The following is a 26,141-nucleotide window of genomic DNA, read 5'->3' on the forward strand; positions in this document are numbered from 1 at the left end:
TATGAAAACACAGTAATTGTGAACAGATGTGACTGTATTTGTTTATAACACTTGGTTATCATATTCTTTCCAGAGTATGAAATGGCCTTTTTTAGAGCCATATGAAATCGTTTTTCACAAATTCTGTTTTCCGCTTTATTTTTTCCGAATTTCAATTACATTTTCTTATCAAAAGGGTGTATAAACGAATTCGTTCATTTACACTTTAATCTAATGAAAGTAAAACAAAAAGTTCTTTTTTTTAAAAAAATTGCATTTATACAGATCATCATCGCATAACTCCGATGTTGTGTTTTGGATTGTTATCTTTGTCAAATAAAGTGCTGCACAACAGAGCATCACAGATATGAGAGATCAGTATTTATACATTTACATTTATGCATTTGGCAGACGCTTTTATCCAAAGCGACTTACAGTGCACTTATTACAGGGACAATCCCCCTGGAGCAACCTGGAGTTAAGTGCCTTGCTCAAGGACACAATGGTGATGACTGTGGGGATCGAACCAGCAACCTTCTGATTATCACCTATGTGCTTTAGCCCACTACGCCACCACCACACCTCCCGTGTTGATATGTATATAATAGAATTATGATTGATTTATTATTTTAACCATTATTATTTGTTTTAATTATTGTTATTGCAGTGAAAAGTACATAACTATACAGTAGTGGCAAATTTCTGTCAAATTTTTTCCTATTTAAATCAAGCTTTTATTTTTCAGTTTCTGTGTGTTTTTGACGGAAGCACCTCACCTTAGAGAAAGCAGTTCGCTACATGGCCCAGTTTGATTGCTGAACTGCAAAAAGCAGCTATTTAATTAAACAAATATATAGTCTGTGCATGCTGCGTGCTTCAAAGTGAATGAACACTCTGCTCTTTCATCAGCTACACACACAAGAGCGCGTGAAGCTTATGACATGGTGTTTTCTGTGTATGAGCGGCCAGCTTCACACATTCACTTTAAAGTGCGCAGCTCATGCAGACTGTATATTTTATTAAATCGCAGCGTCTTGCGGTTTAATAATCACACTTAAGATATATTGTGATTTTAACCAGATAAATTCGAACATTCATATTTAAACAGCCTATAGGCTTTAATTACATTACAGCCATGAACAATGATTTGCTACTTGCTAATGGGTTGCAGGTGGTGTTAGGGGAGTGGACTAATATGTGTAGTGCGGGATGATTCATCAATATTTTTTAGGCCATTTTTGTGGAAGAGAACTGTACGTTTTTACTATATGTGATATTACTGGTTAATGTTTTTCCATAATGTTTATGCATGGGTTTTTTTGCGCACTAATGAATCACTAACAACCGAAATTTAATTTTAATGTCATGTTCTTTCTCTCGCTGTGATGTCAGAGCGAGTATGAGCAGCTGAATTACGCGCAGCAGCTGAAGGAGCGTTTGGAGGCGTTCACTCAGGACTTCCTTCCTCACATGAAAGAGGAAGAGGAGGTGAGACTTACATTTAAATTACATTAAATGAAAATTAAAGCTGACAATTGCAATGAAATGAGTTTTCATTATGGGGGTGAACTAATCCTTTCAGTTCTAAATAAACCAGGATATTCCTTAAAAACTCTGTGTTTCAGGTGTATCAGCCGATGTTGATGGAGTATTTCACGTATGAGGAGCTGAAGGACATTAAGAGGCAGGTGATGCAGCAGCACTGCTGTAATCCATCCTGGAGCTCCGCAGCTGATGTGCTGAAGGGATTGAACCTGTGGAGTCAAGCTGAGGAGCTGCACAAAGCCTTCAAATACTCCGACCATGAGAAGACTGAAGACGGTGACTGAAGACTACTGAGTCAGAGCGCTCAGTGTTTTACTGGAGTTTCCTTTTAAACACAGCATTAACATCATTTGCAACACATTTTAATTCCATTGTGTGACATATTTCCATTGAAAACAATATTGAGAGCCTTAAAATAGACAATTAATCGTCATAATCGCAATTGTTTGTTTGACAATTAATTGTCAGCCAAATTTCATAATCGTGACAGTCCTATCCTTTTTCTTTTTAACTTTGACCTCACAAATCAGCTGTTGTATTTTCATCTTATGAGGGTATTTCTCAACGTCCTTAAAGTGTTGTAGTCTGATGCAAAACTGACCATACGGAGTAGACTAATGTGTGTGTGATCCTGTTGTCTGTTCTCAGCAGAGCGGGACGGCGAGCACGTGTCCATCTCTGTGCTGCCTCCGGAGGTGCTGTTGAGGGTTTTTCGCTATCTGGGTCCACTGGATCTGTGTCGCTGTGGGCAGGTGTGCAGTATCTGGGCGCAGTTGGCCAAGATGGGCTCGGTGTGGAGACATCTGTATCCTGTACACTGGGCCAGAGGTGAGTTAATGCTTTCTACTTAATTTTTTTGAGATTTTCTCCCATTTTTCTCCCAATTTGGCATGCTCAATTCCCAATGCTTCTAACTCCTTGTGGTGGCGTAGTGACTCGCCTCAATCCGGGTGGCGGAGAACGAATCTCAGTTGCCTCCGCGTATGAGACCGTCAATCCATACATCTTATCACGTGGCTTGTTGAGTGCGTTACCGTGGAGATATAGCGCGTGTGGAGGCTTCACACCATCCACTGCGGCATCCACGCACAACTAGCCACGCGCCCCACCCACAGCAGACCACATTATATTGACCACGAGGAGGTTACCCCATGTGACTCTGCCCTCCCTAGCAACCGGGCCAAATTGGTTGCTTAGGAGACCTGGCTGGAGTCACTCAGCACGCCCTGGGATTTGAACTAGCGAACTCCAGGGGTGGTAGCCAGTGTCTTTTACCACTGAGCTACCCAGGCCCCCTTTCTACTTTATTTTTAAACACAAAGGACCCATTTCACAAGAGTTTTATGATATCATTATATATCCAGAATTAAAGTCCGATACATTTATGGGCACTATCATGTATGAGTTACTACACATTAGGGTTGATTTTTATTCAAACTTTTACCAGACCTTTATCATTTTTGTTTTTTGTTCTATTTAAATGGGCTCATGATGTTTACAGCGCTGTCAGAGCAGTTCACGTGCATTGTGAAATCAAAGTATTGCAAGTTAGTGCAATTCCAAACATTATGAAATGCTAAAATTTATTATGCAAATCTACAAACGCAGCATAGTATAACAGAAGAGGAAATTACAGCGTTTCACCTGATGCGGAACATTGTAAACTGTCATATGCCCGCTGCACTTTCAGTGTCAAAATAAAAGCTCCAGGAGAAGGTGAAGTAAATAGGATAGAAATGTATTACTTTTGTACAAAACAAACCTAATGCTTAAATTAATAATCGTTATTCAGTATTATTTTATATGAATAAACTTGGGTCCCACAGTGATAATTGAGATAATTTGGAAGGTCGGCCACTTCTGGGAAGGTTCACTACTGTGCCAAGTTTTCTCCATTTGGAGATAATGGCTCTCACTGTGGTTATTTGGAGTCCCAGATCCTTTGAAATAGCTTTGTATCTCTTCCCAGACTGATGTATTTCAATCACCTTTTGCTTCATCATTTCTGGGATTTATTTCGACCTTGGCATAGTGTGCTACAGGGTGAGGCCTTTTAGCCAACTTCATGCTGCTGAAAAAGTTGTATTTAGGTGTTGATTTGATTGAACAGGGCTGACAGTAATCAGGCCTGGGTGTGTCTAGTCCAGCTGAACCCCATTATGAATGCAGTATTATAGATTTGGGGATTTAGTAACTAAGGGGGCAAATACTTTTTCACTTTTAATATTAAACTATGAAAATCTATTATAAAAATGCTATTTATTACATGTTTAAAACTATAATAATCTGAAAATTGGGGTTCATTTTCAATCAAGCTGTAATTTTGCCAAATTATGCAAAAAGTGTGACTTTACTTTCTAGAAGTGTACAGTGCAAAATGTGGCCAAAAAATAAATTATATTCTAAAATATTGTGCCAAAACAAGTGAGCATGGTTCTCAGCCGTTACAGAAGACTCAAAAAGCTTAATATCGGCCAGTAAATCAAAAGCTAAACACTTTTTGTGCGTCTTTGTTGTCTAGGTGACTATTACTGTGGTCCTCCAGGTGAGCTGGACCAGGAGCCAGATGAGGAATGGGTGAAGAGCCTTCAGGATGAAGGACGAGCATATCAGGAGTGGGACGAGGACGCAGATGTGGACGAATCAGGTGAGACCCCGCCCCTTGACGGTAAACTACATGTCCCATGATCCCCTGTGCTGTAGCGCTGTGTGTTTGTGTGTTCAGAGAAGGCGTCTGAGGATTCTCCAGCCATTAGTGCGGTCCAGAGAGAGAAGAGACTGCTCAACGGAATGATCCAGAACCTTCTACCTGCCGTTGGCCCGTCCGTGCGCTCTCTCAGCCTGGCATACAGCTCGGCCGTCTCCAGTAAGATGGTGCGTATGTGTCCTGCAAACGTGTACCTGTCCCGAACCCTAACCCCGTGTCCTACAAATGAATGTTTGTGTACGAGTGAAGGATGGTAAAATGAACTGATTTTTCCTCTCAGGTGCGACAGATTCTCAATTTCTGCCCGAATCTGACTCACCTGGACCTCACGCAGACTGACGTCTCTGACTCCGCCTTTGACAGGTAGGCCCCTCCCCTCCTTGCATTGCATGATGAGGATGTTACAGTATGTTTGCATTTGAAATGGCAGCTTGTAGGGCTGCACAATTAAATGAAATTGAAATCGAAATTTGTGAGATGGCCTTTTGATATTATTAAACCACAAAAGGCAGCGATTTGAGGAAATAAATATGTAGTCTGCATCCAAAATGAGGAGCTTATTACAAAACTATTATCATCTACACACACACACAAGTCTTCCATCAGTTTTTGTGGAAAACAATGGCTTGAGGGTTTCACTAAATTGTCTTGCAATTCGTAGAAGTGAATAATGAACAACAGGAAAACATTACCATTGTATAAAAATTCCAATATTAGTGATATAATGCAATTAATGTTAAAGATAAAATGTTGTACATTTTTGTCAAAATAATCTCTATAATGTTGTTGTTGTTTTTTTGGCAAATCACGTAGCCCTAGTTGCTTTTAGATTGTTTAGTTATTTTATTAACCCTCCTAGGGTATTGAAAAATGGCACCTACCTTTGGTATTCGTGGTCATTTTTGACCAGAAGGGTGAGATGTGTAACCCTTTTTTTATGTTGACAATGATACCATTTCTTCTTCCCTGAAGTAAGAACAATAAAATTATGCATTTCTTTTGGGATTTCATGCTATTTAGATCTTATTTGCATGTAAATATATAAATGTTACCATTAATTTGCATATACAAACAAGCATATAAAAACAAAAAATAATTAAAATAATAATAATTCATAACTTAAACTTCTATAAGTTGAAACATGAAGAAAATATGAGAATATGACATAAATTGGAGGCAGATTGCTGCCATCTGGTGAACAAAATACTGTATAAATAACATGACTTGAAAAGCATGTAATGCCAGTAACAGCCAGTAGATGGTTGTAGCCACCTGCTGTGTAGTCTGATGGATTGTTGTAATCTAATTTTATATTTTATCACAAGATATGCATTTGGATATGTATTTAGACATTATCAAACTATTATTTGTTAAAGTTTAGCATTTTAAAATTGATTTGAAGTGTCAGTTTTTGCAGTTAATGTCATTATGCTTGCAATCAAACCTGACCATGGTGTTACAAAGAGAAGACACAGAATAAGCATTTTTTTTTTATCACTTATTTATTTCAAACCTAAAAATGAAATAACTCAAAATAATGTCAAGAAAATGAACATCAAGAAGCAGAAATGAACTGCAAAATTCTGAAAATTCTATTAGAATATAAAACATTGCAGTGCAGCGTGTATTTGACTGTTTGTAGGTGTTCCTCATCTGGTGAAATGCTGTCATCTCCTATTCCGTTACACTGTTCTGCATTTGTATCAGAGTAAACATTTTGCAATTTCAGACTTTCTATAGTAAAAATTTAATTTGCAAATGTGAGATTGTTGTTATCAACTGGAAAACAACAGATGACTTGTAATGCCAACAGTTACCAAAATATGGCTGTAGAGCACCACTTATTGATGCCCTGATTCTGTGTGTGTGTGTGTGTGTGTGTGTGTGTGTGTTCTGCGTTGTGAGTGTGTTATCGTCTCACTCCTTAATTTCTGAGTGTGTGTGTTTAGCATTGTTACTGATTTATTTATTTATTTGTATTTTTTATTTTTTTTGACAAATGCAAAATAAAGCTCTGTGTCTCACCAGTTGATTTTTGTGTGAGTGTAAGTGTGTTTGTGTGTGAGTGGGTGTGTGTGTTTTGCACTTAGGATGTTTTAGAGTCTCACCCTGTAATTTATGTCTGATTTTTTTCAGGATTGTGGCTGATTTATTGATTGTATTTGACAGATTAAAAAAAAAAATTCTCTGTTTTTTGGTCTTTCCCGTTCATTTTCAATGGTCGGTCAATTTTGACCGCGAATACCAAAGGCGTTGCTTTTTTTTTTACGACCACGTGGACTTATCGAATCACGCCCAATTGTTTTTGTATGTTCTGATGGCAAATGGAGGAAAAGTCACAAAGTTTTGTACTGCTCAGATAAAGGAAACCATTTTTATTAAATGAGAGAATTTATTTTGGTCAAAAATGACCAAATACCATAGGAGGATTTGCATTAATTTTGCCACAAAAAAAACATATATATATATATATATATATATATATATATATCATTAAAAATGTAATCTGCATTTGCAATTAAAAATCTGTTGTCTACACTACACACATAAAAACTAAGGTCTCACTTAAATTTTGGCAAAAATAAAGGCTTTGGTTTTGACAAAATGGTGCAGCTCTAGAAACTTGTTGATTGTTTTGTTGACAAACACTGTTTGTAGTTTTGATTTAAAATTTTTTGCTTGTGTTTTCTAGTTGGGCGGAGTTTGGGGTGTGTCGTTCGCTGGAGCACCTTGATCTGTCTGGCTGTGACAAAATCACCGACCGCACGCTGAAGATACTGTCGCTGGGGTTGGGCGACTTAACGGCGTCTACATACTCTAAGAACAGCACTGAACGCAGAGCCAGGCTGCTGAAAGCCCCGCCCTCTCCAATCAAACTGCAAGACGAGCGTTCCCTTCCACCAATGGGACGCAGCTGCCAGGATCTAATTTTTAAGCGAAGGCCTGGTGGGCGTGGCTCGGGATGTGGCCCCGCCCACGTGTGGGTTCTTGATCCCGCTAAACTCACCGACATCGAAGATGCAGCCGATTGGAACAGGCGAGGGGGCGTGTCTGCCCAGGAAAGTGGGCGTGGCGGTTTTTTAGAGCTGGAGGAAGGTGGCGGATGTTGCTGCTGTAGGAGAAGCTGGAGGCAGGGCTTAAGGACTGGTATTAGCCCCGTCCACTGGCAGTTCAGCTCTATGGGAGACGTGCGCTGTGGACACTCCACCTGCTGTACGTCGGATATGGCGCTCTGGACTGTGAGAGAGCCGCAATGTGACCTCCAGGCCACAGGGGGCAGTGTTGATTTTCGGACTAAATGCTCATTTGAGGGTGACTCCTGCCCTGAGCATCACAACAGAACTGACCAATCAGGAGCCTGGCGGGCACTCAGGTTCCTCAGCCTGTCTGGATGCTATCAGGTCACGGATCTCGGCCTGAGGTACGGAACAAACACCTGGTATTAAGATGCATTTTGGGCAATCCAGTCACAGGTGGACAAGCGAGACACATCACCGTTACACCTAGTCATCTCTTTTGACCACTTGTGGTAGGATTTCGAAGGGAGGTTCTCTGATTTCATGATAACCCACATCAGTTACTACTTCAGTGTATTTCTGCATGATGATGATATGCAAAACAGAAAAAGAAAGCGCTAAAAACTGGCACATTGTTTCTCTTGATTATACATTTAATCTAAGCACAAACATGACGTTTGGAGCAAAATTCTCCGCTATTTTAGTCGAGTACCTGTATTAACTGAGCTTCAGATGTGCATGCTTCTCATCTGCATCTCTGTGTTTTCATATCTGACACATGACTGAAAAAGATCGATTGACAGGTGAGAAGGCGGTGCTTCACTGCTTTTCGAACTGATGAGCGTTTACACTATGAGCCCAATGTGGTCATGTGTTTTCAACCACCTCTGAAAGTGGACAACTCTCAAAACTTTTTGGACCCTGGTTACAGCTGTTTTAGCTTTGCCCCATATCAAACAGATCACTCAGAACACATCCTTATATGGAAGTATATTAATGACAATTTGGTACAAAAATGTTGCATGAATTTCAATATTTTAAAAATAAATGCATTGCATTAACAGTGCTTGCATTTGTGCTGAGTGACTCCAGCCAGGTCTCCTAAGCAACCAAATTGGCCCGGTTGCTAGGGTGGGTAGAGTCACATGGGGTAACCTCCTCGTGGTCATGATTAGTGGTTCTCGCTCTCAATGGGGCGTGTGGTAAGTTGTGTGTGGATCGCGGAGAGTAGCATGAAGCCTCCACATGCTGTGAGTCTCCGTGGTGTCATGCACAATGAGCCACGTGATAAGATGCGCGGATTGACGGTCTCAGAAGCGGAGGCAACTGAGACTTGTCCTCCACCACCCGGATTGAGGTGAGTAACCGCACCACCATGAGGACTTACTAAGTAGTGGGAATTGGGCATTCCAAATTGGGGAGAAAAAGGGATAAAAAAAAAACAAAACAGTGCTTGCATTTTTGGGGTCTACAATTGAATATGTTTTTATATTTAAGTGGTGAATATTTTAACTGAAAACATTTTCGCAACATTTATCATTAAAAAAAATGTTTTTAAAGGAACTTTAATTACCAGTGTGCCAGTGAGTCAGATGTGATGACACACAGATTATGATCAAGGTTTATTTTTGAGGTCTGCGTGGGACTGTTTTTTCTGTCCTGCACCAACACTCCCTGTTCACCCGATCTCTGTTTTCCACAAATTATTGAGTAATTTGATGCACATGTTGTGTGCACATTTTTATGTTGCATTATCTGTTTATTATCAAAAGTAAATGAGTTGCAAAATAATTTATTTTAATATTTTTTTTTATTAATTAAATTAAAAGATATCCACATCTTAATTTTCCGGCTATTCTCTGACTGCCCGCTCCTGTCCACATCTCATGGACGTACTGTCCGCTCCCGCCTTCAACTCCGAAATGTAATCCCGCACCACAAGAAATCAAATCGGGTCCCGCAGGTCCTGCAGGTTTTCCGCAGGAATGCAGACCTCTAGTTTATTTGGTGAGGAACTCTGCCCGTTGCTGGTAGTCTTCAATAACATCCAATTGCACCACCTAGTGGTGAAGCGTAGTAGCGGCAAGTGAAGATTGTGCATCGGCACTCTACTGCTTTTCCTGCTATGCAAGGTTGAACTTCCAACAGAATTTGAACCACTGAAATATTAGAGGTGACACATAATGGACTGAATATTACCTTTCGCAAAATAAAGATGTTATAAAAAAAACAAAACGTAATATTATGGAACTGAACTTTGGAAGGTGAATATTTATTATTGCATTTTTAATGATGAATGTTTGTGCAAGATATATTACAAAAAATAAAAATAATCACAGCATAAATATACAACCATGTTAAATTGCCGCCCCAAAAAATGCAATGCGTTTGTTTTTCAGTTAGCTCAAATCAACATGCTTTTTTTGTACCAATAACATTAGTCATTAATATACTTCCATATTAATACGAGGCATAAACGAAGCTTTCTGGATGTTAATTTGTGTTGCAGGAACTAGGGCTGTGCAATACAAATATTGCAATTTTAATTTGGATTTTGCAAATTCATTCCAAATATGCAGTTCGTGTTCAAAAAAACATATTGCAGGAGGGAAAAAAATCGTCTTTGCATTGATGATAGATGATAGTGTTGGTTATTTATTTTTTGCCTTTTTTGTTTTTTTAATATTTAACTTCTAAATTGCTGTTCTGTTTTCTCACTGAGAGGACTGTTCTAACTTTTTTATGCCCTGCATTCGGACTGGCGAGATCACGTCAGTGTGCAAAAGACGTGCCCCAGTCAGAATGGCAAATTAAACCTCACAGAATTGATTTTTGAGAGCGTAAATGATGTGTTTTGTGCAGCATTTGCCATTTTCTCAGTCATGCTCATTTAGTGATGGACAGATATATCGGCCTGGCCGATATTTTGAGATTATCAGCCTCGGCTGATAACCATGCAGCTTAGCCACGTAACAGATGCACTAGCTCTGGCATCTTTGCCGATCTTTAAAACAAGTTGGATCATCGCAGTATGAATTTTTGTGTAATGATTGTGTGTGTGTGTGTGTGTGTGTGTTGCAGGTGTCTGTCTCAGCGCGGAGGGCTCCCCCTACTGGAGCATCTGAATCTCTCGGGCTGTCTGCTCATCACTGGGGCGGGGCTTAATGAGCTGGTGTCTGCTTGTCCCGCCCTCAACATCGAGCACTTTTACTACTGCGATAACATTAATGGTAACACAAGCACATGTACACACACGTATATTGTATAGACAGATGCATACAAACTTTTTTGTTTATATCACGGTGATGAAAACAGGAGGTTACGCTACAATAAATGTTATCCTTTAATTTGTTGACAGATTTGTAATTTTTATTCATCAGTAGTTACTTTTGCGTTATTTCTCTCTCTCTCTGCAGGTCCTCATGCTGACACGGCCAGTGGATGTCAGAATCTGCAGTGTGGCTTCAGGGTGTGCTGTCGATCTGGAGAGTGATGCTCTTTCCTCTCTAGTTATCTCTCTTTACCCCCATTCTCCCTCTCTCTCTTTTTCTTATCTCGCTCTCATTTCTCATCCATGTGCACTTTAATCAAGAGGTCTGTTCAGGACGCTCTCTGACGCAACAATGTTTCCCAAAAATCACAAACGCTTCAAATAAAGCAAGAGAAATTCAGCTTTGTAAACGCACCTCCTTCAATGCCATTTCTGCAAGGTGTTATTGTGAAGGATATACTGTATGTATATGATATGTATATTTGTAAATAACAGGATCGCTGTTCACTCTCCTCTCATTATTTGGAAATGTGATGAGAGATGCTCTTCAATAAAAAAAAACTGGGGGTGAAACCCGTCAAGAACATGTCCCGGTCACATTTCACTACAGAATCAAAATAGAGAAATATCAAATTATATTTGGAATAAAAAAAAAAAATGAAGCCCATGTTGAAGGAATATCTAGGGATTCAATACAAGTTGAGCTCAATCGACAGCATTTGTGGCATAATGTTTAAAAAAAGCAAAAATGGAGGTTCCAGTGAGACACTTACAATGGAAGTCAATGGGACCTATCCGTAAACATTAAAATACTTTCAAAAGTATAGCACAGTATGCGTTAACATGATTTTAATGTGGTAAAATCACTTACCAACCTTTTCTGTGTAAAGTTATAGCCAATTTTACAACTGTTGCCATGACGATGCACCGCCGTAAACCCTGTAATCCTGCTGAAATGTGATTTAAACAGCTTCACAGCTCAAATAATACACAAGTTTTAACAGAAGAATTAATGTAAGTGCTTTTACAAAATTATAAGCTTCACATTTCTGTCTTTAAACACTACAAAAATTGGCCCCATTGACTTCTATTGTAAGTTTCTCACTGGAACCTCCATTTTTGCTTCTTTTTTTTTTTTCATCTTTTTTTAAGTAGAAATTTTTTTTTTTGTGGTAATCAACATTATTTCACAAATGCTGTCGATTGAGCTAAACTTGTACTGAACCCGGAACATTCCTTTAAGGACCGTTCAAGAGTTTTTGCATTGTGACGTTACTTTGATGACAGTTAAGCACTTTTCGGCCCAAATTTTCATTACTGTAATACAAAAGGATCTCATTCTAATTGCTTTAATGTGAAAAGAGTAATGATGTAGTATTTAGTGCTGACTTTCAATTTACAGCACTGTGTAAAAGTTTTAGGCACTTGTGAAAAATGTTGCATAGTGAGGATGTCTTCAAAAATAATGCCATAAACAGCCCCAATTCTCCTAGGTGCACCTGGACACAGTTTTTCTTGGTTGTTGGCAGATAGGATGTTCAAGCTTCTTGGAGAATTCACCACAGTTCTTCTATCTATTTAATCTGTCTCAGTTGCTTCTGTCTCTTTATGTAATCTCAGACTGACACTATGTTCAGTGGGGGGCTCTGTGGGGGCCATGACATCTGTTGCAGGGCTCCCTGTTCTTCTATTCTAATCTTTTCTATTTGCAAAAGTAATGTTTGGGAGTCTAACATTTCTATTTCCTATTGACACACTAAAGCTGAAGATATAAATAACCATCTTAAGACTTCTTATGTGCCTAAGACTTTTGCACAGTACTGTATGCAGATTTAAAAAAATAAATGTTGTACAGCAGCCATTTTTACTGTAACAGTACAAAATTACTTTATTACAGTAATGAGAATCATTTGGAAATAAAGAGCATTAAAAATAATAATAAATTAAAGGTGCACTCCGTTTTTTCCTCATTTAAAGATTGAAATGTAATTTTGCAATATATGTATGAAATCATGAGCACTCACATGAAAATGAATACCTCAGTCATATTAGTAACCTTATAAAAGCTGTTTTATTTTACATGGAGAGGGTCCACACATGTTAGAATCACATGACCAGCCAAAAACTGCTCGCTTAATCTCAGTTACCGCACTATTATTTGACAAGTAATCACGGCTGACTGTGAATACTACATTTCTACAATGACATCTGAAACTGAAAACTGTTGCTGCATCCAAGCCGCTAGGCGTTAGTGTAAGTCCAAGATGACAAAAGACAAAAGTTACTGAGTGCACCTTTAAAAAAAAAAAAAAAAACTCTGAAAAGTAAAATATTTGAACACATTACAGTTAGGAGAATTTGGGAAGAAATGTGCTTAATAGTCATGAAAAAAATGTCGCAATGCAAAACAAACTCCGAAATAGGCTTCCTTTTTCAAAGCAAAATGTAATATTTTCTTTAGATTTTGATTTTGGGATAAAATAAGATCCGGACATTCACACTTTGAGTGTTTTAAGATGTTAAAGGTCTCTTGTGTGCAGGTTTTTCTTCTTCTTTTATTAACCTGCTTAACCTGTGTTTCACCCAGGCATGTTTAGAGCTGGCAGTGGTTCACTTTCAAGCTCCATTGTGACTGCATTGTTGCTTTGGGTTTGATGTTAAATCACCCGCTTTGGTTCCCCTTGAGGACTAATAATCTAGATAAGTTAAAGAGGCTCTTGAGTTTATGAGCTTGTTGAGTTGTAGCCAATGATTTGTCAAATAATACAGTGTTTTAGAGAACTAATAACCAGAAGCTGGCTTAGACTAGTTCATCTACAGGTTTAACCTGACATGGGAGTGACTGCATGGTTGCCAGATAATTAGTGACAATTTTCCTCGCTAGCTTGATTGAACAAGATGACATCAGCGATTAAAAGTGATTACAAATTAAGCTCATTCAACAGCATTTGTGCCGTAATGTTGATTATCGTTCCTCCTTTAAAAAAGCAAAAATCTGGGTTCCAGTGAGACACTTACAATGGAAATGAATCCATTAAAATGCTGTTTCAAAGGTTTAGCCACGTGTTATGTAATTTTTCCTGCAGTTTATCAGGGTAATAAGCAATTTAATCACATTAAAATAATGATAGCATGTATGATGTTTACATCTTGTGTCTATACTTTTTAAACAGTGAGTATTTTAGCATTTATGGACTGGCCCCATTCACTTCCATTGTAAGTGTCTCACTGGAACCCAGCTGTTTTTGAAACCAATTTTATTTTGTGGTAATCAACATTTATGCCACAAATACTGTCGATTGAGCTAAACTTGAACCCGGAATATTTCTATAAGCATCTGGTAACCAGGTCAGAGTAGGGCCAGTGTTTTGCCCCAAATTCAAGTAAAGCTTTGATTGGTTCAGAGGGTTGTTTGTGAACTGGGTATATTAAACTCTTGTATTCTCCACACATTCTTCTGAGTTTTTAGATGCTGCATGATGTTTCTTTTGAGTTCAGTAGCTGCCCATTAAAAAGCATCTTGAGATAACATGTATATGTGTCAAACTCTTTATTTACCTTCAGATCTGGGTGAATTATTAAACCATCACCAATATATTCATTTTAAAAATCTGATTCAACTGAATTTTAGACATGTAGTTCATCTTAGGTAACACTTTATTGTGATGGTCCCACATAGATATTTAACTGACTATAAGTGACTTATCAAATGGCTTGCTATAGCTAGTAAACAGTGTTTCAACAAACATTCAGTAGACTTTCAGTAGCCTGTATATAGATCTTTATTAATGACCTTTTAATGAACTGATGTTCTCAACAATAATGTAAGTAGGTCATTAATAAAGATCTATATACAGGCTACTGAAAGTCTACTGAATGTTTGTTGAAACACTGTTTACTAACTATAGCAAGCCATTTGTTAAGTCACTTATAGTCAGTTAAATATCTATTTGGGACCATCAAAATAAAGTGTTACCTCATCTTATGGCGAGTTCACACCATGCCGGAAGTACGAGTTTCTGAAGTTTTTCTAGTAAAAATAAAACATGTATTCCTCTGAATTTTTTACCTTATCAAAAAGTCTTTGACAAGAGAATATAGAGGTCAGTTAATGAAGTGATTAAATATTTCACTGTCATCAATAACAAAGCAGGATGAACGTAATGAACAATGCCATAGAAGCGAATAATTGCTGAGTGTTACGACAGAATCAGCTCAGAGATTTGCCATCTTGTAAAGTACAGTAATTCCGACACAACGCGAACGCATTTTATTTTTTTTAAATGCGAACTTAGTTTAACGAAAAATGCAGTGAAACTAAAGCACTTTTGTAAGTTGCTCTGGATGAGTTGTCAGCTTAACTTAAAGTTGAATTGTGTAACTTTTTCGGTGCTTATTATGCAAAGACAACTTTAAGTAAGCCATTCGTACGTTGATGTCCTCCAAAACGGTAAACTTTGTCTTTGGTGCTATAAAAAGGGGGACCCAACCGGCCCAGCACAACAAAGTTGAGTTACGACTGCCTGTTTGTTCAATGAATGGCAGATGGGGGGGAGGGGTTCTCGAAAAAGCTGTTTGAAAACAATGTTTATTTTTGCAGTTATGTTTGGTGACGCTAGTGGCGCAGAAATGACACACTTCAGCTTTAATACAAATGTAAATGAACATTCCTTCAAGCAGGTCAATGCAATGCAGTTGTCAATGCAGAACAGTATTCCCTAAAGTGTCACGAATGTTAACAAAAAGCCATGTGAAAAGAACAAATTTAATGCTGCGTTTTATGGTTTAACTTGAGTCAAACACAAGTTCTGACTTTTGATGGTAATTCTTCACCACCTTCCTGTATTTTCCAAGTTTGCGCTCCAAATGCCGTCATCTTCCCCATGTTTTCTGGATTTCTTGCAGACTTGTATTTTACCTCTTGCTTCTCTTGACTGTTAATTTGTTTCTGTCGCTTGGAGTTGAACATATTTTTGTGGTGTTCTGCGAATGAGTCTTACATCTCTGTGAATGTATTTTCGGTTTCAGTAGACGTAAACGTCTCTCAGTTGATTGCGGCGATGCTTCTTTGTCCGGTTCACGAAATTTCGCAGTTGAGCCCTGAAAGAGTCCGAATCCTGGATAAAGAGGTTGGGTGAACCTGGTCTGGACTCTGTGTAAGAGGATCATGGAGTCGGAGATGCTGTAGAAGGACAGAAGTCCTGCTCTGTGGTCCAGATACACCCCGATCCGGTGGGACGAGGGTACAGCGATTTCCATTTCCTTGTTATCGTGCACTAATGCGTATCTGAATATGGAACAGTCCAAACTCCATGAGTATCTGTTGTACCCAAACCCACTGGTATCGTCTTGCCCGGTTCTGTTGATGTCTTTGTAGGTGACTGCAATGTCAACACCATATTGACCCGTCCAGGTAGCCTCCCAGTAGCAGCGTCCGGTCAAACCTTCCTTGCTCAGCACCTGGGCCCACCATTCGAAACGGTCCGGATGTTCTGGGTATGGTTGAGGCTCATTACTGCAGGCCACTGCTTGGTTCTGCTCTGATAAGCAGAGGTTCTTGTGTGCCGTGTTTGGATCTAGACTCAACGGAACCAGAACTGATGGGAGAAGAGAAACAAGGTGAATCTGTAGTTCATTAATGACCTTATCAAATAAGCTCAGCTTATTGTTAAGTGGTCTTACCCTGATATCACACGCACATCACCCAGACATCTATTTGATTTGTGTTTCCAACTAAGACATATTTCTTAGGTTGTATGTTTATGTCCAAGATGTTTTGTCTCGATGTCAATAAGACTAATTACAATGTGATGCTTTCCAGATGAAAAGATCTAAAACTAGGGTTGGGTTAGGGTTAGGGAGATGTACGTGTGCTATCTGGGTATATATTGACTACAACTATTAAAACACAATATTTTAAATTACTGAGTCAAAAAAATAGTGATAACAGCTGCATTCAAATATTTAGCTTCAAACAAGAACATGAAATGACTTCTACGCAGGAGACCCCCTAGATTGTCCCTGTGCCCTCTAGTTGGACGGCAAAATTAACAAGTCAGACAAAGAGAGAACCTATTGCCCACCCTAAAGGAAAAAATTAACATCCTAGTACTGGCCACATGTGCCATTTACATAAATGACCTTGCAAGGCTAGATTGATTTGTTAGCTAAACAGTTAGCTAAATTAGTAATCTAGAACTAAAGGCCAAAGTATACTTTGAGTGTCCGCGTTGCGGATCGCTCCGCACACAATATGTGTGACGCAAATTGCGTCATCAGAACAGCCACGCCATCTAGATTTTCTTGACCCACATACGTGGTCCTGTGTGTCGCTGATGCATGAACCTGCTATTGACTGTACTAAAAGAGTACGAGATGGGAGAAAGGTACCATCCGTTGTTTCTGGCAGGCTACTCAGCCTTACAGGCTCCATATGGTTAGGATTAGCAAGGGGGCGGGGTTAGGGCATCTGCTGCCTGCCAGGAACTAACTGTAGCCCTATGTACAATGGGCAGTATCACAAAGAAGTTGTACTGGGCATGTGTCAAACGTGTTCGTATCCGTTCGCGTTCAGAAGAGTATACTCACAAAGACAACGCGGCCAACCAGGTGCGAGCCAATCCAGAACGCGCGGAAACGAAGTATACCTGGGCCTTAAGTATTAAGGGTAAACATCCAAATAATTTTTGTTGCAGTAGGTTACCTTCTCATGGACATAATCCATTGCTTTCTATTTTTTTTTCTTTATTTGAAAAGTTTTAGAAATGTTTTGATGTTGGAGCAAATGGGTAAGCACAAATTATATTTGCCGTGGTGTCCGATTCACTGCTATGGAAGTTTACCCTGCAATTGTTTACTTCCATGTTCCAAAACCCGGAAGTGTGAAAAGGGTCCATTGTAGCTTTGGGTCTAATTGTGAAGTTTTGGTCTTGTTTTGATGTGTTTCAATTGAAAAGGTAGAAAAACTCACATTGGAGGAAGTCCTCCCTCGTCTTAGGTTCGGATGGCAGTAAGATCTTCTCAGTTTTCACTAGACAAACAGAGGTGCAAGAAAGAGAAGGATCAGTAGAATATAGCCATATGGAATCTGTAGACCTTTTCCCACACTTGCTGTGTTGATTGTGTGGGGAAAACCAGCTATAAATGGAGCTGAGAATATTGAAAGCTGATAAACATTTCTTCGAAATACTCTGAAAATATCGGGTCTTCAAATTCTGTGGGCGCAGAATCTGTGTGGATGTAGTTATATCCTTGTTTCAGACTCAGACAGTCCGTCCACCAACTCTCTGATGCATGTTGTACATTAAGACAACTAGACCTGAAGTCCACTAGTTCCAATATAATGCCTAATTGCTACGCAACTTTATCAGTCCACCAGGGAACAAAGATTGCAGAGGTACATTTTTGAAATAGTTCAAAAAACATGTATTCACTACTTTTGTTAGATATCTGTACAATCTTTCACAGCATGGTCAGGTCCAAGGGGGGGAGGGGTGTGGGGATGCCTATGGTTGCATTTTCCCCCTAGAGTTTCCTTGAGCCCCCCAGAAACATCTGATGCCCCCCAGCTTGGTTGGATGGCAAAACCAGCTTTTTGGTTTCTTCAGTTTGGCCAGGACATCAGTGTGGTTTCCTATGACTAAAATTGGTTTGCCATCAATCATTTATGTGGACCTAATTAATTCATCAAACACCATTTTTACCTGCTGAGCATATCCTGCTTATCTCCAGTCTCCAAATGTCTTCTATTTGTGTGGTTAGTGAAGAGAGAGATTTGATGACTTCTCCGAAAGAGAACTGTGGGTTAGCGGTCAGGATGGGGAAGTCCTCAGACTGAGAATTGGGCCAGCGGGACTGGACCTCCTGAAATCAAGAGAGGAGCAAGATGATCGTAACGTCACTACAGAACAGTACACGCCTGATCTCATTTAAATTACGTGACGACGTGCTGACATTTTTGCAAATTGATATTACGTGGTTCCTTACATCACGGCAGTTCCAAGCTAATACCCTAAACTATAAACCTAAAACTAACTGATAGTGTCAGAAAAAAACAAATGTGAGATGAAAAACGCAACTGTCAAAGCAATCATGTTATTTTATGGTACTTCTATGACAATTTCAGCTCACGTGTTGTCTCTCGAGCTCATCAGGACTCGTACCCTTTGCATCGCAAGTGCAACGCTTAATCACTTGAGCTACTGCACAAGTTTATTGCACTCAACCAAGCTTGTAAATGTACAATGCTGTGAAAAAGTATTTCTGTATCCTGATTTCTTATATTTTTTGCAGTTTTCATACTAAATTGTTTTAGATCTTCAAACGAGAAATAACATAAAACAAAGGCAACTTGAGTAAACACAAAATGGAGACATAGTGTGTGTGGAGGCTTCACGCTATTCTCCGTGGCATCCACGCACAACTTGCGCGCCACACTGAGAGCGACAACCACATTATAGCGACCATGAGGAGGTTACCCCATGTGACTCTACCTTCCCTAGCAACTGGGCCAGTTTGGTTGCTTTCTGGCTGGAAACTTAGCATGCCCTGGATTCAAACTCGTGACTCCAGGTATGGTAGTCAGCGTCTTTACTCGCTGAGCTACCCAGGCCCCCCATCAGTGACCTTTATTGATGCGAGAGAGGCCTGCAGTTCCTTGGATGTTGTCCATGGCTTTTTTGTGACTTCCTGGATGAGTCGTCTCTGTGCTCTTGGAGGAATTTTGGAAGGTTGGCCACTTCTGGGAAGGTTCACTGCTGTGCCAAGTTTTCTCCAAATGGAGATAATGGCTTTCCCTGTGGTAATTTGGAGTCCCAGAGCCTTTGAAATAGCTTTGTAACTCTTCCCAGACTGATGTATTTCAATCACCTTTTTCCTCATAATTTCTGGGATTTCTTTCGACCTTGGCATAGTGTGCTACAGGGTGAGGCCTTTTAGCCAACTTCATGCTGCTGAAAAAGTTGTATTTAGGTGTTGATTTGATTGAACAGGGCTGGCAGTAATCAGGCCTGGGTGTGTCTAGTCCAGCTGAACCCCATTATGAATGCAGTATTATAGATTTGGGGATTTAGTAACTAGTCACACAGGCCTAGTTGGTATTGGATAACTTTTTTGCTTCAATAAATAGCATTATCATTTAAAAACTGTATTCTGTGTTTACTCAGATTGCCTTTGTTTTATGTTCGATTTTGTTTGAATATTTGAAACAATTTATTATGATATAAACACAAAAACAGAAGAAATCAAATACTTTTTCACAGCACTGTAGTTGGTTACATAATTACAGGAACTTAACCCACTATGTTACACCACCATAGCATCTCATTTTGCTCAAAGAATTTGATACCATTTTCTCATTCCTAAATAAGTAATGTTTTGCAAGACCCATTTCTTCAAACTAGGTCTGCGTATATCTTCTGCTCTGTTAGCGCTGTTACCTGGAGGAAATAGATGTGATCATCAGTGTGTGACAGCTGTTCCAGCTCGGACTGTTTCCTCTTCAGCTCAGAGATCTCCTGTTCCAGACCTTCCATGTGTCCATGGATTCGGTCCATTTCAGTGGTCATCTGAGTTTGGACCAGCTCAATCATCTCTGTGTGGCTTCTCCGTATAAAGCTGAAAAGTTCGGTGAAGATCCTGTCTCCTTCTTCCTCTGTGGCCTGACTCAGGTTCTGCACACATATTGCTAGATATACTACTGTATATTGTTTAGTACACAATGTATTTTTTGTTCTAGTACTCTTTTAGGTTAAAGGTGAAGTGTGTAATTTCTGTACCATTAGCAACACTAAACTGAATTTCCAAAATAACAATTGTTTTTAAATTAGTTTACCAAAACTCTCCTACCAATGGTTCCAACTGCCCCGTATTAGCGGGGAGTGTGAACATCCCATATTTTGGCCGAAATGAATATTGTCCCGTAATTAAGCTACATATGTTGGCCGAAATCAATATTGTCCTGTATGTTACACGACATATTTTGGCCGAAATGAAAACTGTCCCATATTTAAGCGACGTCTTTTAGTCTAAATGAATATTGTCCTGTATTTTTAGCAATGTATGTAGGCCGAAATGAAAATTGTCCCTTATTTAAGAGGCGTACTTTGGCAGAAATTAATATTGTCCCATATTTAAGTGACGTACAGTATTTTGGCCAAAAAGGAAATTTGTCTAATGTTTAAGATGCCGTATTTTGGCCAAAAGTATTATTGTCCTGTATTTTAAGCAATATACTGTATTTAGGTTTAAATGAATATTGTCTCGTATTTAAGTGGCATATTTTGGCCGAAATGAAACTTGTCCCATATTTAAGCGACGTATTTTGGCTGAAAAGAAAATTGTCTAATATTTAAGAGGCGTATTTTGGCCTAAATTAATATTGTCCCATATTTAAGCTGTGAATTTTGACCAATGTAAATATTGTCCCTTATCTAAGTGGCAAAACGTCCCATATTGTAGCGGCAGCAAAATGCTCAAACGTCCCGTATTCGTTTAGTGAAAAGTTGGCAAACCCTACTCCTTATGCCCCACCCTTTTTCTACAATGTTCCAAAAGCATTACAGTGTCACAGCACTTACTCTTCAGCACGTCAACCTACCAATTAATTACTTAAAGACAAGTTGACTCAGATAATTAAACTAGTATAGGGAAAAAAATTACTTCACTTTTAAGCTTAAATCTTAAGCCAAAAACTTACCCGGAGGACAGATGCAGCCTTTTTGATTTCCTTCAGCTCATTCTCTCAAGTCGTAACCCTCTGCTTGGACTTTTCCAGCTGCAGCTGATGGTCATTGGACAAAATCAGTCAAGATCTTTTACTTGCATGACTTTGTTGACTGGTGACAATTATTGTGGTATCACACCGACAGCGATTATCCGAAAGTTAATCTTAAAGTTGTCAAGAGTTGAGTCGAGTTTACAGATACAGCATGAGGAGAGAAAGCCTACTTGCGAGCAACAGTATAGAAACTTGCCGACCGCCAACAGTTTGATCACCGTCAGAGTAAATGCACCTTTAGAATGTCATATTTGACAACAACAACATTCAAACATTCTTTTAAAAACTCCTTTCGGTGTACTGTAGACACGAAAGTAGAGTTGTGGAACTTAATTCGGAACGGTTCCATTTAATAAAAAATACCAGAACGGAATGAGTTTCAAGACTTTTGATTCCGTTAATGGTTCTCTAACACCCTGTCTACACTGGACGCGACGACACGAATATTCGTGCAATATACGCGAAGCAATGGACGCTTCCAGTGTAGACAGCAGGGGCTAAAAACGAAATGTTTTTCATTTTGGATCGTTCTGAGCAAAAACTGTATTTTTTCATTCCGGTTCAAAAACTCTGCAGTCTCCTTTCCAAAAGGTAACCGGTTAGAACAAAATAAGTGAACGGTTAATAACGTTCATTTTTAAATGCCAGTACTCTGCGCTAAGGCGTGATTGAAATACCAATTGCAGTGTTGCCAGATCTCGCAAGAGAAATAAGCAACCTGGTCTGCAAGAACAAGCCCAAAACTCACCAAAATTAGTGAAAATAAGCAATTAAATTTTTTGCTGTTTGGTGCATTTATCAGCATAGAAATCATAAGCATACAGTGAATTAACAGTTAAATATAACTTTAATTACAGATTGGCTTCTCAGTCAAAACCCAGCAGCATCAAATCTGTATTAATGCATCATATCTAACAATAATTCAGTGAAGACCTGGAAACAACCAAGAAATGAACTTTATACCTCTCATAATGTTTTCCTTGTACCTAAATTAGCTGTGCAAATATACAGTATGTTGTAGTAGTTATACAGTACATAGTTGTTAAAAAGGTCTTCATTTACAGAACGTGACATCCACAACAGGCAATTAGTCAAAGAAATGTGTGATGCAGCAGTTTCCTTCAGGATCAAAACACGTTTCATTTTTACGAGCAACACGAAGTGATGTAGTTCCAAAAATGTACCATGATAAACCCTTTGGTCTAAAGTTTCATGAAATGAAAATCGCTTTGTTCCCATTTTCGGTTACATTCTGCCAAAAATTACATTCGCTTTCAGTTTTCGCTTTCGTTCCTTGAACCTTTCCTGGTAGACAGCATCACTGATTATAATGGGTTCTGTTGCTTTTTGATGTGATGCCCCGCCCGTGTCCGGTGAACACAGGGTGTGACATGCATTCTTGTTATTGAATCAGTAGTGTGACCAGTGTAGTCTGATTCACAAACAAATGACTCTCATGAGCATGGTTCGTTTAAATCTACAGCGTCAAGCATCAACACAAAACGGCGTCTTCTACCAAACAAATGACTCTTATCAGTGAATCAAAAATGTACTCAACTGAAAGACATTCATTTCAACATGTCAGACTCGAAATGAACCAGGAATTACAAGTGATTACTGGATGGTTGTTGAAATGACAACGGATAGTCAAAGATAAATGCATGTATGTTGAGACATGTTTCTTGTAATTAGCATATTTTATAAAAAAATAAATGAATGTGAGGTCTGGGTAGCTTAGCGAGTATTGACGTTGACTACCACACCTGGAGTCGCGAGTTCGAATCCAGGACCTGCTGAGTGACTCCAGCCAGGTCTCCTAAGCAACCAAATTGGCCCGGTTGCTAGGGAGGGTAGAGTCACATGGGGTAACCTCCTCATGGTCGCTATAATGTGGTTCTCGCTCTCGGTGGGGTGCGTGGTGAGTTGTGAGTGGATACCGCGGAGAATAGCGTGAAGCCTACACAGGTGCTACGTCTCCAGGGTAACGCGCTCAACAAGCCACGTGATAAGATGCACAAATTGATGGTCTCAGAGGCGGAGGCAACTGAGATTCGTCCTCCGCTACCCGGATTGAGGCGAGTCACTACACCACCACGAGGACTTGGAGCGCATTGGGAATTGGCCATTCCAAATTGGGGAGAAAAAAAAAGAATCATTAATGGAACCATTAAGGAACCGGAATTGGTACCTGAATCGTTCAATTCCTCCCATGAGGCTTATAAAACATGCATCAACTAGGGTGACCATCCATCGTCTTTTTCCCGGACATGTTCTTTTTTTCAGACCTTAAAAAAGCGTCCTGCCGGGATTTCTAAATTTGCGAAAATGTCCAGGATTCGGCTTTAGTTGCATTATGATGTGCATCTGGTCTAATATTTCATTGTGTTTGCGCATATTTGCATTGCTTTAACCCCCCTTTGAAAGTCCCGCCTTCTCGCACACCAACTATTGGCCAAATTCCTGCTTGTCAGTCCGCGAACGCACGAAGTGCTGTTGTGTTCAGCATCAAACAGTTGCTTGACAGTAGCAGCAAATGACATCTGAGTGGAAACAATGCCCAAACGAAAGTGCAAATTTACAGAAGATTTGCACAAAAAATTCCCATGCTTTCGTCCAGGTCGAGATCCGTGGGAAGCAGAATGTATGACATGTAAAGCTGGCACTTATGTGTCAGTTGCTAATAAAGGTGCAAGTGATTTAGAAGCACACATTAGCTCTGCAAAGCATAAAGGGTCAGCAAAAGGTGAAAGTTCATCAGGTAAATTAACAGACTACTTTATGTGACCAGGTAAAATTATCACATTGCTTCATTTTCCATGGCCATTCAAAATAATAGTAATAGTAAATGAAGGTACACTCTTTTATTTATTTATATATATTTATGTTTTGCTAATAGAGTGCCTTTTTCACTGTATTAAAGTTTGCATTCATAGTAACACTGTTTTGAACCCTATTATTCCCCCCGGCAAAAAAAAAGGTGTCCTCTTTTTGGAAAACCAGAATATGGTCAGCCTAGCATCAACCAAACCCAAACCAACACCTCTGCCCCACCCCAACCTACCTCTTTCTCTTCTCGCCCTATGGCGACTGAGACCACATCATGACCTTTGTGGTCGTCCAGCATGCAGAGGTAACAAATACACTGCTGGTCAGTGCGGCAGTAAACCTCCAGAAGTTTTTCATGCTGGCTGCACATCTTCCCCTGCAGATGCCCCGTGACGTCCACCAGACCATGTGCCTTCCCTGCGCTCAGGTCGTTGTGTATCCTGAGGTGAGTCTCGCAGTAAGAGGCCAAACACACTAGACATGATTTAATGGCTTTCTTTTTATTCACAGTGCAGGAGTCACACTCCACGTCTCCAGTTTCAGCTCTGACGTCCACAGAGGTGTCTGTCTGAAGTCCCGTCCTCTCCAGACTCTCTGCAACTGAAGCAACAGCTTCATCCTGATCTGTCCCAGATGTGGACGCCTTTTTACACTGAGGGCAGCTCTTATCTTGCGAGTCCTGTAGGCAAACAGGGCACACGCTTGGGTCCTGCTGGTCTGCCATTTGCACGGGGTGAAAGAGTTAAAGGGACACAGAGAAACAGAAGTACTTTAGTTTCGTTTCTCCTGATTTCCTCATGCGTATGTGTGGGCGTGGCTCCCTGATGACACTAGGCCTGTGTGTGAGTGTGTGTGAGTGTGTGTGAGTGTGTGTGTGTATGAGTGTGTGTGAGTGTGTGTGAGTGAGTGTGTGTGTGTGTGTGTGTGTGTGTGTGCATGTGTGTGTGTGTTTGTGTGTAAAGAGAAAACATTGAGTCCTGCTCTAAATGGAAGCCTACAGTAAAAGCGGAGAGACATCCGGTTGCTTGCCAGTTTAGGCATTTGCTGTGTCATGTTTACTGAGGTTTGTTGAATAGTTTAAAGGAACATTCCGGGTTCAATATAAGTTAAGCTCAATCAACAGCATTTATGGCATAATGTTGATTACCACAAAAAAAAAAAAAAAAATCTGTTTTGTTTCGATTCATCCCTTTTTTTTTTTCTTCTTTTTTTAATTTTTTTTTAGAGGCCATTACAGTGAGTCACTTACAATGGAAGTGAATGGGGCCAGCTAATAAACGCTAAAATACACATCCTTTCAAAAGTATAGCCACAAAACGTAAGCAACATTCACACTAACATGATTTTAGTGTGATAAAATCGCATTATGACCTTATGTGTGTAAAGTTATGTCCAATACAGGGATTTCAGGGTTTTGTTGCCATGACAACAAAGTTGCAATATTGTACAGATAGGGTTATTATGCAATTTTATCCCTCTAAAATCATGTTAACATGTACAAAGTTTACATCTTGTGTGTATAATGTTTTTGGACTGGCCCCATTCACCTCCATTGATAAGTGTTTTTCTGTAACCACAATATATATATATATATATATATATATATTTTTTTTTATGGAAATCAACATCATGCCACAAATGCTGTTAACTGAGCTTGAACCAGGAATATTCCTTTTTAATATTGCCACTATAACCTGTTAGTAAAATTAATTCTAATGTTCTGTGTAAACACATTCCTGACTGGTGTCACTAAAGTCTCTCTTCCTCTGGTGGTGTTTTTTAACAGTTTTTTTCTTAATATTGACCTATCGTGTGAGCTTGTGTGTTTGATAAGGCTTATATAGGTGGGCAGAGTCCAGATGCAGTATGTTTGTCAAACAGCAGGTTGTATAACTTGTAAAGAAGGACAATAAAACACAGGATGAAGAGCCAGTATATGGGTTGTTTCATAATGTAATGAAGTTACGAAATTTTTTTAAAAATTGTCATTTTATTTAGCATTTATTTAAACATGTAAAC

General features: G+C 39.4%; 2 protein-coding genes across 3 annotated transcripts in view; one reads left to right on the plus strand and one right to left on the minus strand.

Annotated features, from left to right (window-relative positions):
- LOC127418572 (F-box/LRR-repeat protein 5-like) overlaps positions 1-14,050 on the plus strand; it is an 18,804-nt gene extending 4,754 nt beyond the window's left edge. The window contains exons 3-11 of one of the 2 annotated variants that reach the window (XM_051659186.1): positions 1,372-1,467; positions 1,605-1,800; positions 2,173-2,352; positions 4,046-4,171; positions 4,250-4,398; positions 4,512-4,594; positions 6,924-7,652; positions 10,330-10,478; positions 10,665-14,050. In XM_051659186.1, the coding sequence (XP_051515146.1) occupies positions 1,372-1,467; positions 1,605-1,800; positions 2,173-2,352; positions 4,046-4,171; positions 4,250-4,398; positions 4,512-4,594; positions 6,924-7,652; positions 10,330-10,478; positions 10,665-10,741 (1,785 nt within the window). In that variant the 3' untranslated portion in view covers positions 10,742-14,050. The remainder of the gene's footprint in view (positions 1-1,371; positions 1,468-1,604; positions 1,801-2,172; positions 2,353-4,045; positions 4,172-4,249; positions 4,399-4,511; positions 4,595-6,923; positions 7,653-10,329; positions 10,479-10,664) is intronic. The other variant, XM_051659187.1, reaches the window with a different exon arrangement.
- A 1,041-nt stretch (positions 14,051-15,091) lies between these two features.
- Positions 15,092-24,996, minus strand: LOC127418595 (tripartite motif-containing protein 16-like protein). The gene is made up of 5 exons (XM_051659229.1): positions 24,358-24,996; positions 19,957-20,190; positions 18,223-18,382; positions 17,490-17,549; positions 15,092-16,116 (listed from the first exon to the last, which is right to left on the minus strand). The coding sequence occupies exons 1-5, from the start codon at positions 24,844-24,846 to the stop codon at positions 15,434-15,436; spliced, it is 1,626 nt and encodes a 541-aa protein (XP_051515189.1). The 5' UTR covers positions 24,847-24,996; the 3' UTR covers positions 15,092-15,433.
- Between the last annotated feature and the right edge of the window lie 1,145 nt (positions 24,997-26,141).

This window comes from Myxocyprinus asiaticus, chromosome 28, assembly GCF_019703515.2.
Source record: "Myxocyprinus asiaticus isolate MX2 ecotype Aquarium Trade chromosome 28, UBuf_Myxa_2, whole genome shotgun sequence".
In the NCBI taxonomy this organism is placed as follows: Eukaryota; Metazoa; Chordata; class Actinopteri; order Cypriniformes; family Catostomidae; genus Myxocyprinus; species Myxocyprinus asiaticus.